At 46.4% G+C, this 12,956-nt stretch overlaps 1 protein-coding gene across 2 annotated transcripts in view; it reads left to right on the top strand.

Moving 5' to 3' along the window:
• Positions 1 to 12,956, top strand: part of LOC126541638 (oxytocin receptor-like) — an 89,296-nt gene that overhangs the window by 14,649 nt on the left and 61,691 nt on the right. For both annotated transcript variants that reach the window (XM_055076795.2, XM_050188492.3), the window contains exon 2: positions 8,462 to 9,475. In XM_055076795.2, coding sequence (XP_054932770.1) covers positions 8,470 to 9,475 — 1,006 coding nt within the window. In that variant the 5' untranslated portion in view covers positions 8,462 to 8,469. The remainder of the gene's footprint in view (positions 1 to 8,461; positions 9,476 to 12,956) is intronic.

Below are 12,956 nucleotides of genomic sequence, written 5' to 3'. Positions count from 1 at the left end.
TTACAAAAAAAAAAAAGAATTTGCATACAGGTTGGTCCTGGCCTGGTGTTCCTTAATTTTGTACTTGTGGTCAATCCATCTAGATACATAATTTGGCTGTTTTAAATAACTTTCCCTATCAATTCCAGTCTTGTTATTTGGTTTAGGCGTGACGAAAGTGATTCCGAATTCAACGCTTTCTTCATTTCAGTGCAACTATAGTTCCTACCGTACCTACCCAAGAGGAACCTGGCTGCTCTGTTCTGAATATTTTAAAGCATTTTTGAGATGGGTCCCAAAGAGTACAGGCATATTCCATGATAGGTCTTATACATCTTAGGTACGCCGTTCCTTTAAGGTTGGAATTTGCACATTTTAAGTTTCTTTGAATATAACTTAAAGCTATTGCGATGTAGTAGTAATTGAGTGCGGTGTATTAGCTAAGCCCTTACTAGCAGTTTAGTGATCGACAAAATTATTCTGTAACTGGATGCGAGGAATAGGCCGGCGGTACATTCGCACCAACGTTTTCTAGATACTGTAAAAATACGTGTGTTGTGTTTGTTTTCTCTTCTTCTGCGCGTGTGTCCCATAACCTTTCCGTTTTCCTTCCCATCCCTTTGTCGCCACTTATACCCTTCGCCATTGCAGGGTAACAAATTGGTTATTTGTCAACCGATTAACCTCCCTGCCTTTCGCATCTCTTTCTTTTCTCTCGTTCTTTCTTTTCGCGGATGACCGGTATAACAATCTTCATCTTGAAGGCGCATTTTGTCACTCAATACGTGCTCTCTGGACATCACAAAGCAAAACACTCTGAAGTGCGCTAGTAGACTGGAGCTTTTGGGCGCCGAGTTACCGTGATCATCTGGGCTATTGGTATGAATGTGCATCTCAACTTGCTCGTCTGTTGCGCCTTCACAGTGGCGCCTAAACAACAACAATTTTTTTAGAGCGAATACAGAAGATGAAGAAGAAGAACGACTTAAAAAGGCTTGGTTTGTGGTTGTAGCTTTCTCGGCCTCGTACACCTGGAATGCTTGTAAGCCCCCTTCAATCAGTTCTGCCAAGTATAGTACACTTGTTAGAGCGCATGCAAAAACAGTGCCAGTCGAATAATTCCTGAACAGAGGGACTATCCTTTGCCGTGGTGAACAAACTAACCATCTCTGCCCCCGCGTTCAAACAATGGACCACTATTTTGTACATAGTCAAGATGCTGTGCTCATTCAGGATATTATCGAAACAAGCATAAGCCTGAGCCTCGTTTTGAACATGATGGAAACCTGCTTGTTTTCTTACTTTCCAATGAGAACAATTAATATTACAGAGCCACATTTATTGCAACCTCAAATAACAACCTCCACGATCACAGATAAACTTGCAGCACTTGCGATCAGCGCAATACAATGCTTTCCCCACTGCTAACAGACGTGATGTCAGTAATGGGCATGACTATATTTTCGATAGCCGTGATTGTAGCTCAAAGCACGCGGGGAAGGAGAATTTGTTTGCCTGCTTCGTAAAATTTTCTCTTTTCTTATCCTTTCCAGTGCTTGGGCAAAAGTATCAACTTCTTTATAAAATATATGAGTGGGCAAAATTGGTGATCAATCTTTGGCAGCTAGCGCACAAACACACAAAAGGACGAATAAACGAAAACAGAAACAATCAATCTGCCTTATTGAGCAAGTTGTGTAAGAAGGCTTTCTCAATGTGCACCACGACTCCTGCACAGTACAGAAGAGAGAGAAACAACAACATAGACACATGATTGCTTCTACTTAGGGGGTCACTGTGAAATTCCAAGAAAGATAGCGAAAGTGCACAGAAAAGTGTATCAATCGAAAGGTTAAAGATAGGATGCAAGTGAGCTTTGCTGCTAATGCGAGAACACTTGGGACGAAACAAGAAATAGTTTTGGGGGAACCTTGGACGTAAAGAGATGCAGAAAGACTACGAAAGAGCTATCTAGTGCTCCCACAACCTCATTTGTCTAGGGACAACTCTTGCGGCTATCACCGCGAAGAGAATAGTCAGTCGCAAAAAAAAAAAGAAACAAGAAAAATATCTTGTTCATATCTTCTGCTTGATCTGCTTTTTTTTCTTTTTCTCAACCCTGAATTGCAAACATAGCAAAGCGAAGAAGCGCCAAAGAGATATCTAGAAAAAGAAAAAAACAACACCCGAGAAATAGCTCCCTATATAACTGCGAGGGCATTGAACGCTGTCCCACCGCACCTCACTGCCTACATTCCACTCAGAGTTGCGCTTACTTGACGTCATGGGACTTGGTCCGCTGAAATAAATTCCTACAAAGGCGCCCGACTGGCTTGCGAGGCTTCTCACGACTTTCGGCCTAATCGGAAGAAGCGCGTAGCCGTACCGACGCAATGCGCAAAGCACTTGAGCACAGGGATTTCGAGTTTCGACACCGGTGTTTCTTTTCCATTTTCTCTTTTCTTCTTTACTGCGTCGCTCGGCTCCACCACCTCATAAAACTGTAATTCCCACACAACAATGGGATATGCTTGGTCACGCTAGACCGTGCTTCCTGCAAGAGTCCTACAATATAAAAAATTCAAAGCGAGCGATCCGTATACAGTGTCATAGAGTGTGTGTCCCGAATACGACTGCTGAGCTGATTGCACGCAGCTGAGTCAGTTTCCGGAAGTGAACGAGATTGCTCAAATGTCTTGAATAGTTGACCAAACCAAAACAAAGAGCTAGCGCGTTGTTGCCTAGCCTTGTTGCCCATCATGGTTGTCACGCACTCATTTCGTTGACATGCTTTTGTGACTCCATCGTGCGCGATCGAGAAAATAGTACACAAAGCTCAGTGATGTCTCACGCGAGAACTGCTTACTGTTTACTGTTTGCTACTGTTTGCGCTTCGCAATTAAGTCCGTCGACGCTTTTCAATGGCAAGTCCTTTTCGTGCACATAGCCAAGTATATTTTCTTGTAAGGGCATAAAGTAGGGGATGACGCTTTTCAGTGGAGTTGGAGGCTTACGAGAAGCTCTTCATACGCAGAAAGAGATTTATTCTGGCCATATATTTTTAAAATTTAGTTACACATTGCACAAATTCAAAAAATTGACGCGCGTGACCTCCGCATATGAACATATTGCTTAAAGAAAAAAAAAAACAATGCAGACATTAGTTTAGGCTGCACAGAGCAAGAAGAATAAGGGAGACCGAGGTGCTAAGGAGTAGATTTTAATATAGAGAAAGGAGGAGAGGTTGGCTTGGAGAGCGTGTCTCTAGCCTGCTACTCCTCACTGGGGAAAGGGGAAGTGGGAAATACAAGGAAGGGTAGGAGGAAGGTGATTATGTTATGGTACAATGAGCTACTACATAATTTTTGTTTACTGCAACCACATGAAGCCATAAGGCATAATACCCCTACAGGGAGCCTGCGAGGTATCTATAAATAAATAAATAAATAAATAAATAAATAAATAAATCTGCGGAAATCTACCGAATGTAGAAGTAAAGAGAAATGTAAAGAGAAATGTCGCTGTTTCACCTGAAAGGCGAAGCATCGGTTGCGATATAGTAAATTATCAGACAGCTATACCAATTGAGGATACTCCTTTTATTGGTCGTATAGACTTGTAAACTTTCGCTTGCCAACTAAATTAACAAGCATGGTGTGACGCACCCACAAGCACCAATAAACTCATCTCACTCGATGACCGCATACACTTGCTGTCAAAACGCTGGCGTGAGGGAGAGAGACAGCAGCAGCGACCATATTGACGTTCGTGCCGCCTGTTGCTTCAACACACACTAAGCGGCGAGAACACAGCGCACACGAAAAAACTATTGACCCTCGGTGGACATAGACACTGTACCTATCGAAAATAGCTTTCAAGATAGGACACGATCAACCGCTGCCGCCATAGAGCTTCATACCATTACTAGAGGGAACTGTGGGGCTAGTGTCTATGGGAGCTGCAAGCAGAGCAGTTCAGCCAGCATAGCAAAGATGGGTAGTACATGCATTTGTCTACACTTCCTCCGTCTAGCTTTAATTGGCTTCGTGACCTTGCAATGTGATCATTTCAAATAATATACTGCGTTATAAATAATTAAATAAACACTCTTCATTTTATCTGACGGCTGGATTCGAGCACAAGATCGCTAGCACGGAAACCCAATATTGAAACCAGTGCGCCACAGACGCATGGACACGAGGAACCACTGCAATTAGCAGCGATTAAGCATGCTTGAAGAGTGTTATTATCCTCTGCATGAAAAACAAGTATAAATTGCTTTGAAATTTAGGCCAATTTAGACCCAGACGAAGCGTGACAAACGTAGCCACAAGACGTATGAAGCCCTAAACACGAAGATCAGACAAATCCATGTACTACCCATCATTCCGATAGTGACTGAACGATCACAGTGCCGGAGCTCCCTCTAGTAAATATTGTAGGAAAGTCGATGGCTACTGGAGTAGAACGCCCCCGGTGCATTGCATGCGATGGAAGACGGCGCGCTTCCTCCCCGCCTTCCTACAATGCGCACACGAGACTGAGCCACCATCCTCGGCTCACCCTCGCCCGCCACCTACCGACGGTACGGACTACCGGCTACCTCAGAAACGCACCTGCTCTTCCCGGCCCGCTACTACCTTCCAGCACTGGCAAGCCTGCTTGAATATGTGCATACAAACGGGCTCCTAGACCACCACTAGACTTCGGCCTCCCATGGGCCTCTGCCTCGCTCGCCGTCCATCGCCACTGGATGATGCTGACGTATGTTGCCTGACACCTACTCTTCCTTTCCCCCTCTATCCCCTCATCTTTCATCCCCCGCCCCCATCTCCAGTACGCTGCGCCGTGCTCCCATATGGGCTGCAGAATTAAGCGTACTTTCCCTCTCCCAAATCACGAAGAAGAAGATGTTATCACGCTTGGACTTTATACGAAACATCACGGCGACTACGACGGCGGAAATGTGCTTGGAGTGTCCCTATAATTGCTATGGCAGTGAAAGTGAAATGAAAATAGACGACAAGACAACTTGCGGCAGCTGCGAGCCGAAACCTAGTCCTCGGCAGTACGCGTGTGATACTGCACCCTTGAGCTATTGCGGCGACCGCACACTTCCGTGGGTATTTGTGTGTGCATGCATACATTCGTGCTTGCGTTTGTGTGTCTGTGCCTGTGCCTGTGTGTGTGAGCGTGTGCGCGTGCGTGCCCGAGCGCGCGCGCATTTGCGTAATAGAGAGAGATAGTGTGCGCGTCCGTATCTTGCGTGTTCGTGTGCATGCGTGCGCGCACACGTGTTTGTGTTTGTTTGCTAGCCGGTCTGAACTGGCGCGAAAGCCACTGGTAGCTGTCACTAGCAGTGGCCGATTTAAGGTGCAAAGATTCTTACACGCCATGGCGGTAGCTGACTAGTTATGTTGTTCTGCTGCCTATAGCACGCGGTTGAACGTTCGATTCCTGGTCATCGCATTTCTATGAAGGAAGAATGGAGAGCCGCTCGTGAACCAAGCTTTCTGTGAACACTGAAGAACGCCGGCTGGTCCCAAGTATTCCGGAGCTCACCACTATACGGCGTCTCTCATCCTTCAACTGTTTCTCTTGGGCGTTAGAACCCGTCAGCCATCCTCCCTCTGGCTTCTTTTTTTGTTCTTGCTGGCTAAAGTTTGGGAGAGCAAACCCTTTTATGGCCCAAGCTTGACGTACTTTGCAGGGGATAAACTATAGCTTCTGCTCACAGTGAAGGTAGGGTTCTCCACAGCATCGTGCACAGTTCATGCGCTACCTTTTCTCAATTTTGCTGCTTTTGTACAACTTTGTTGCAGCCTGTCTCCTGTTCTTAAGGAGCGACTTTGTGTATAGACTCAACATAAAAAAAACACTTTCAGAAGCCGCAACTGCGCCATTCTTTTTTTTTTTGTTTTTAGTGCATTTACACAAGACCGCTGCAGTTTCGAAAGCCACCTGGTTTTACGCTTGAACTCTACCTTAGGAAAAAGTAATGTTGCCAATTTAATCTTTCCTAGTCTTACAAGCGAAAAAATACAAAAGTAAGACTGCGGAAATAGAACGAAGGCCAACTTCAATTAATTTATCGGGATGCTTCGCTCCCCGCCCAACAGCTTAGAGAAACAGAATCGGATCCTTACATCACATTGTATTTGTGGACTGTTTGCAAGAAACATGGTCTGACTGCCACCCAAAGAGGTTTCAAATGTTTTTAAATGCTTGCAGTGCTTATTCTCTACGCAGCCGTGCGAATGAGCTGGTAAATGACGGTAGTTCTACGCATAAGCAAGAGCTTGGAAGAGTTCGCAACAGCTTAGATTGTTAACCCACTTCTGCCTTTGCTATGTCAGTGACTTCCACAAATGGTGAACTGTTCTGCGTTGACATGCTTTCAGTAAACCTGGAGCTGATTACTTGCTATGCTCACCGTCACACATATTGAAATTTCAGGACTGTGACGTATTCATAACAACATATCCATTCCCCTGACAACTCTACTAGGATAGGGTCAAAATACACAAGACAATCAAAGACAGAGAATGAAAGAGATCGCTCTGCAGGTGTTGATAACAGCAACAGTCACGATGACGACAACAAGAACAAGCGTGGTACACGGATAGCTTTTGGATAGTCGCTTCTCGTCACGACGATATCGTGCTAAGCGTTAGAATTCCGTAGTCACTGAGTCACCACGGCAACGAAATACCACCGTAGTAATATTTTAAGCGCTAACGCTAGTAACCAAAGCTGCCGGACCATTATTTTTAATAGAGTTAATTTTCTTCTTCTTCTAACGCTAATACCATCGATTGAGTATACAGTACAGAAATCACGGTAATAAATGCTTTGCTTGAAGCACAGTTAATACAGAAGCTGTCATGACATGTAAATCATCTTAAAGCGCAGTGCCTCTTACGACTGATGTTTAGCATTGCTTACCCGGCACCCCTTCTCGACGATTAACGTTTCACCAGCACACGCGCAGATATGAAAGGCCCTTCACGCTGTATAATCGTTTTCTCAGGACCAGGCAGCTTGCTACTGAATCAGCGTAACCAAAGCTGACAGGCGAGACGAGCGCCCGCCTGGACGAGACTGGGTCGACATAGACGGTGACCCGCAAACAAAGGCTTTCACGTCGAGGCGACTACAGCCGCCATCCTTAGTGAAAGCAACAACTACCTTGAAATATCACTCCACTGGAGCCTGACCCTGACAAGCGGACCGTCACGAATGACCCGCTAATTGATAAAAGTGGCCAACGTTGATGACTTCCATCGGAACGACTTCGACATCAAATTCCCAGCTTGCCACGTCGTCGCCTCGTAACGGGCAACATTGAGGTGGAGCCTGGCGGGATGATGCGACGTCATAGGCGCGATCTTGCGAGCGGTTCAACTAGTGCAGTCGGCCCAGAACGTTCAATTACCCCGACAAGAAAAAGGGGAAAAATAGGTGCATGAAAAGTGGATCTGGAGTGCTGTGGGAGTGTGCTCCCACTCTTACTAGAGTTCCTAGTCGAAAGGATGCTCCTATGATCGTACGTGAGCTCCTGATCATGCTCGTACTAGTACTCGTACTGGTGCTAGTGCACGTAAACTCTCATCGTGTAAATTTGTAAACAAACCCTTTTTCTCATATCTTGGACGTCGCCCCGGACCTCTCAATCGCCCGGCACCTGGCACATCATCAGCCACGGAAACGTAATGGCCGCTTGGACCCGGAGTCCGAACAACTGCATGACACCAGTGGGATACGCTACCCTGAGTCCCAACATGCCACAATTGGGCTCGAGTCAAAACGAATCCGAGATCCGGTGTGTGCAATAACATTGAGAGTAAACCATCCACGGGGAACTGCGTAGAGTTTTGAACTTGTCATCATACTAACGCAGTTTGATCATGGTGTCTACACATGGAAAGGGACGAAGGTCTTGTAACATGGACTAGGATCCCAGGAATAGCCATGGGGAGTAAGACAGCTAAAGGTCAGAGGAACGGAGCAACTGATTCGAAAAGCTTTTTTACTCATCAAGCTGAATCTTGGTTTGAGCTAGTTTGTGAGTCATACTTCGTGAAATCAAAGGCGCAAAGTAGACGCGGACGAAGAATGTGTTCTTCGTCCGTGTTCGTATGCGCTGTTGACTTTCTGAAGTTTTCTTATTGCGTTTGACGGGCCTATACATGCGCTTTTTATAAGAAACAAAAAAGAAACAAGACTCACAGCGACATATTTTAGGATGAAAGTGATGGTATAGGTGTCCTTAGCTAGTGTATCTAAGACGCAGCGACGCATATACTGTTCACATTTATTCTTACTGGCCCAAGACGCCTCTGCGCGGTTTCAAGTATTAACATCTTGCCACCGGTTACGGTTGACTATTGTGAATGCTTGACTCATTTGTAATTGCATTTTGCAAAGTCCACTTAGTGATCTGATCTGCTTCCTATTTTGTCCTTTTGTATATCCTCTACAGCAGAAACCATGAATCTCGTGGACGACGCGCATGACCTGCTTGAGCCTACGGCGTCGGGGCCAGCGCCGGCCGACGCCAACGAGTCGACCAGCAGCGAAAACATCACCGAACTGCAGAACGCCGTGCATCGCGACGAGTCGCTGGCGCTCATCGAACTCGCCGTGCTCACCTTCATTTTTGCGCTCACCGTGGTCGGAAACTTGTGCGTTCTGGTGGCCCTAAACGCGCGCCGCTCCAAGATGACGCGCATGTACTACTTCCTGGTACACTTGTGCGTCTCCGACCTTACCACCGCCTTCTTCACGGTGCTGCCTCAGCTCGGCTGGGACGCCACGTACCGTTTCCGGGGCGGGAACTTCTTCTGCAAGTGCGTCAAGTACGGCCAGATTCTGGGCCCTTATCTCTCCTCGTACGTGCTCGTGGTGACGGCCGTGGATCGGTACCAGGCCATCTGTTTCCCGCTATCCAACTGCTCCTGGACACCGACCAAGTCTAAGCTCCTGGTGTCGCTAGCCTGGGCCGTGTCGCTGCTCTGCTGCTTGCCTCAGCTATTCGTCTTCAGCTACCAGGAGGTGGCGCCGGGCGTGTACGACTGTTGGGGCACCTACATCGAGCCGTGGGGCCTGCGCGCCTACGTCACGTGGTACGCCCTGAGTGTCTTCTTCATCCCCCTGTTGGTGCTCGTCTTCACATACGTCTGCATCTGCCGTGCCATCTGGCAGAACCTGTACCTTAAGCGAAAGAGCTCGGACGTCGAAGGACGTGGCAAAGCGTACCGCTTCAAGAGCCCGCAGGGGAGTGCTGCGGCCGACACCGACTCGTCTTTGCACATGCGGGGCCCCCTGGTGCCTCGCAGTCACTCGTCAGCCCGAGGCCTGTCCAGGGCCAAGATTAAAACGGTGAAGATTACCGTGGTGGTGATCAGCTTCTACATCATCTGCTCGTCGCCCTTCATCTGCGTCCAGATGTGGATGTACTGGGGCACGGGCCTCGACATGAGCGACGCCTGGACAAGTGAGTACTACGGACGGGAGGCTAGCGACAGCATGCGCTCCATAGCTTTCATTTTAATTGCAGCTATGCTCGTTAAGTTCGTTGAACTAGGCTCGAAACGAGGAAATGAGAACAAACACTGTCATGCAGTACCTCTGCGTTCGCGGCAGAACAGTCCTCTCACCTTTCCCCTTTAAAAAAAAAAAAAACCTGGGTACGCCATTGGTTCGCGGAGTTGGAACAAATGTATATAGACAACACTGACGCAATGAAGTGGCCGGAAGGTGGCGTAATCGGGGTGTAGAAACGCGCGATCGCAAGCCTAAAATGCAGTTTCAACGGTTGAGTGCAAAAAAGAACAAGGAAGGCGAAAACAGTAATCTCAGACGCACCACTACGCTCGACCTGGAAAATATTTAGCCAGAATAGTATACACCACGCATTCAGCTTGTCGTAGCAGTATCTTGGTTCAGTGATCACTTTGAGTGACTACTACCCAAACGCGAGTTTTGGCAATCCAATCTCGAGCGCTGTTAACGCATTCACTTACGGTGCCCAGCTTCTGGTGGGAATTCACGTTCTGACCCGAGGCGAAAAAGTACGTCTCTGTTACGACGCACACATGCATCTACTGTCTCCCTGGAGGACTCCCATCAGCACTCTGCGTCGATGTTCCTTCGGCTTATCACTTATGTATATAGTAGATCACATACTGCTGCGAAGTGTGTGACTTGCGTCTCACTTACTCCCCGTGTAGCATCCGAACCGTGCCTATCGCGAGTTCAGCCCAGCATATGAAATGCGTTCATCCATCGCTTCGCTGCAACCACGAAGAGAATCTCTTATCAACACTATCAATGATTACTTCCACTAAGAAGTGACATTAGGAACGCGTATCAGAAAGCTTTACCTTACATTTACAGTGACTAATTTAGTGAATGCCATTAAGTGTACCTGTAGTATGACTCTTTAGGACACTCAGACTCAAACATGTATCTTTTTTTCGTGGACAGTATTCGTAGCACGGCACGAAATTTTTTATACGAAGTGAAGGAACGGGAAATGATGCCTTTCGGCCACGCGCCAGTACCTGAATATGTAATATAAGAACGAGACCTACGGACGAGGAAGCAGCGCACCTAAATGTGACGCGTTAACGCACACGTATAGAAGGACCTACACAGGCGCTGGACTGCAACTACTGCTTTATTGCTCAAAGGCACGCCATTTGTAGTGTCCTTCGAGATGCGCACGCGCACTCACGGGAGTGAGGCGTCAACAGGACTCAAAGTAAAAAAATAAAAAAATAAAAACCAAAGATGGTCTTTTTTTTATTTGCACTCTAGGAATAATCAAAGTCCAAGATAGCGGCGCGCTTTGTCAGACAATGATGCCGAGGGGCAACTGATACATCTGTGTTTCCATTTGTCAATTTCTATTGCTTTAAGAATTTCCCGTGTTTGTTTCGAGACCTACAGGTATACATACAAAGAACAGACGCAACCATGCAATGTCAGTTTATTATTTTTTTAATACCTGAAATAACCTTTTTCTTCTTTATTTGCTTTTGTTTCTTGCGGGAGATTGAGGATAGGCAGGGCGAAAAAGAAGACAAGGTAATTTGGCGACCCAAAAGAATTAGTTTTTAATAGTTTTCTGTACTTTTCAAACTAACGCTTATAGCATGTCAGCTTTTTTTTTTTTCACTTATCCGGAACGAAGGAAACGCCACGCAATAAAAAAAAACATCCCGATCAAACGAACGTGTTGGAATCTATCTATTGGAATCATATAATTAATGACACGGTTATATAAATGCCCGGTAAATAAACTAGATATTGTACAACTGCGTTTATTTTTATGCTTTGCATTGTGTAACCTCATGAAATGCTGATGTTTATGAACCATACAGCTGAAAACTTAAAATCATATGCAATTCTCACGCTTATAGTTTACACCGTTCGCAAGCTATGCCGAAAATTAACGCAAACAGCAATTCTAGCGAATGGACAGCGTGGATCGTCGACGCACCGATGTCACGAGGTCGAAGGCGATGCATGAAGCTTGCCGAGAGAAGAAAGGCGAGGAGAGCGTTATGCAGAGAAAAGCACAATACATGCGAGAATATGTACAGTCAAGGATTATATACTCTTTGTGTCACAGTGGCACGCACTCGTTCTAGGATACACATACTGGATACGCACGTACTCAATGGACCAAGAATGTGCAGAAAGAATATAAGCAATTCAAGAAAATTAAAAAGGCCACTGAATAACGCCCGGTATTCCATTAAGAGGTCATTCTGCTTTAGAGTTAGGCAGAAGCACACAACCTATATGCAGGTTCTATATCGAGATTAATTTTTTTGTTTTATTGCGCACGAAAGATTTTCGTTCACTTGCACCATAGTGGGGGCTAAAATTTCGTGCATTAATGCGAACTGGTTCACTCAGTGAGACAGCACCGAAGGACGTCAAACTGAGTTTAGTAGGCAGGGAAAGGTTCACTTTAAAAGGAACGTACAGTAGCTATGTATCTGTTCCATTTTGTGCAAGCGAGCGCCCTCACTGCAAAATGGGAAAGCTTATTTCTCTACCTAAACACATACGCTATGCAACCTTAACACAATCTCCATCCTTAACTGCTGTTTCTTTACTGCAGAACGAACGTGCCTTCTCTAAACTCCCGAGAGAGAGAGAGAGAGAAACAACTTTAATCGGTCCACTATAAACGTAAGCAAGCTCCACGTCACCTGGCTAGGCCCACCTGATGGCTAGGCCCATCAGGTGAAACCTGACGGCCCTCTCGCGAGCCCTCTGGACTGCCAGGATTTGAGAGGTCTGATCCTGGGCCTTAATTAGTTTCATCATTTCCTCTTGAGTGAAAGGGGGACCGGCAGAGGCGCAGCCCCACAGGACATGTTCGAAGTCCGCATAGTCACCACACAGAGGGCAGTCCGGGCTTGGGAACCGTTCGGGGTACATTGTGTGCAGCGCCGCGGGGCTCGGGTAAGTGCTTGTTTGCAGAAGTCTGAGAGTGACTGCCTGGGCCCTGCACAGCGAGGAGTGCGGCGAATGTAGGAGTCTTCTTGACAGATAATTATATTTGCAGATTTCGTCGAACTTTATTTTTTCGGGGGGAGGGGGGGGAGGTGAGCCGAAACTGGTGCCACTAAATAGATTCAACATGTAGCCTGTAGGAAACCCTTCGCCAAAGATTACGATGGTAGACAGAGAATCAGCACGGAAAAAAAGAAGAAAAAATGTATATGTATGGGCTGCGAAGAGAGGAACAGTGGAATCATTCTCCCGTTATTCTTTACCTTTCTTCATGAAAAAAATATCTAAGGTGAAAAATGACGCGGCACCTTTGACGGAATGTGAAAGCTATAATGTGAAGACTACACGGTTCCAGCAAACATCAACTGGTTGAAGCGAGATTGGAACTCGCGTTCCCGCCACTGCTCTCAAGATCCTTCGGCAGCTGATTATTTTCTCATGTA

The sequence above is a fragment of the Dermacentor andersoni genome, chromosome 2, assembly GCF_023375885.2.
Source record: "Dermacentor andersoni chromosome 2, qqDerAnde1_hic_scaffold, whole genome shotgun sequence".
Lineage (NCBI taxonomy): Eukaryota > Metazoa > Arthropoda > Arachnida > Ixodida > Ixodidae > Dermacentor > Dermacentor andersoni.
Note: the sequence above shows the minus strand (reverse complement) of the source record. Positions and strands in the feature narration are given on the sequence as shown.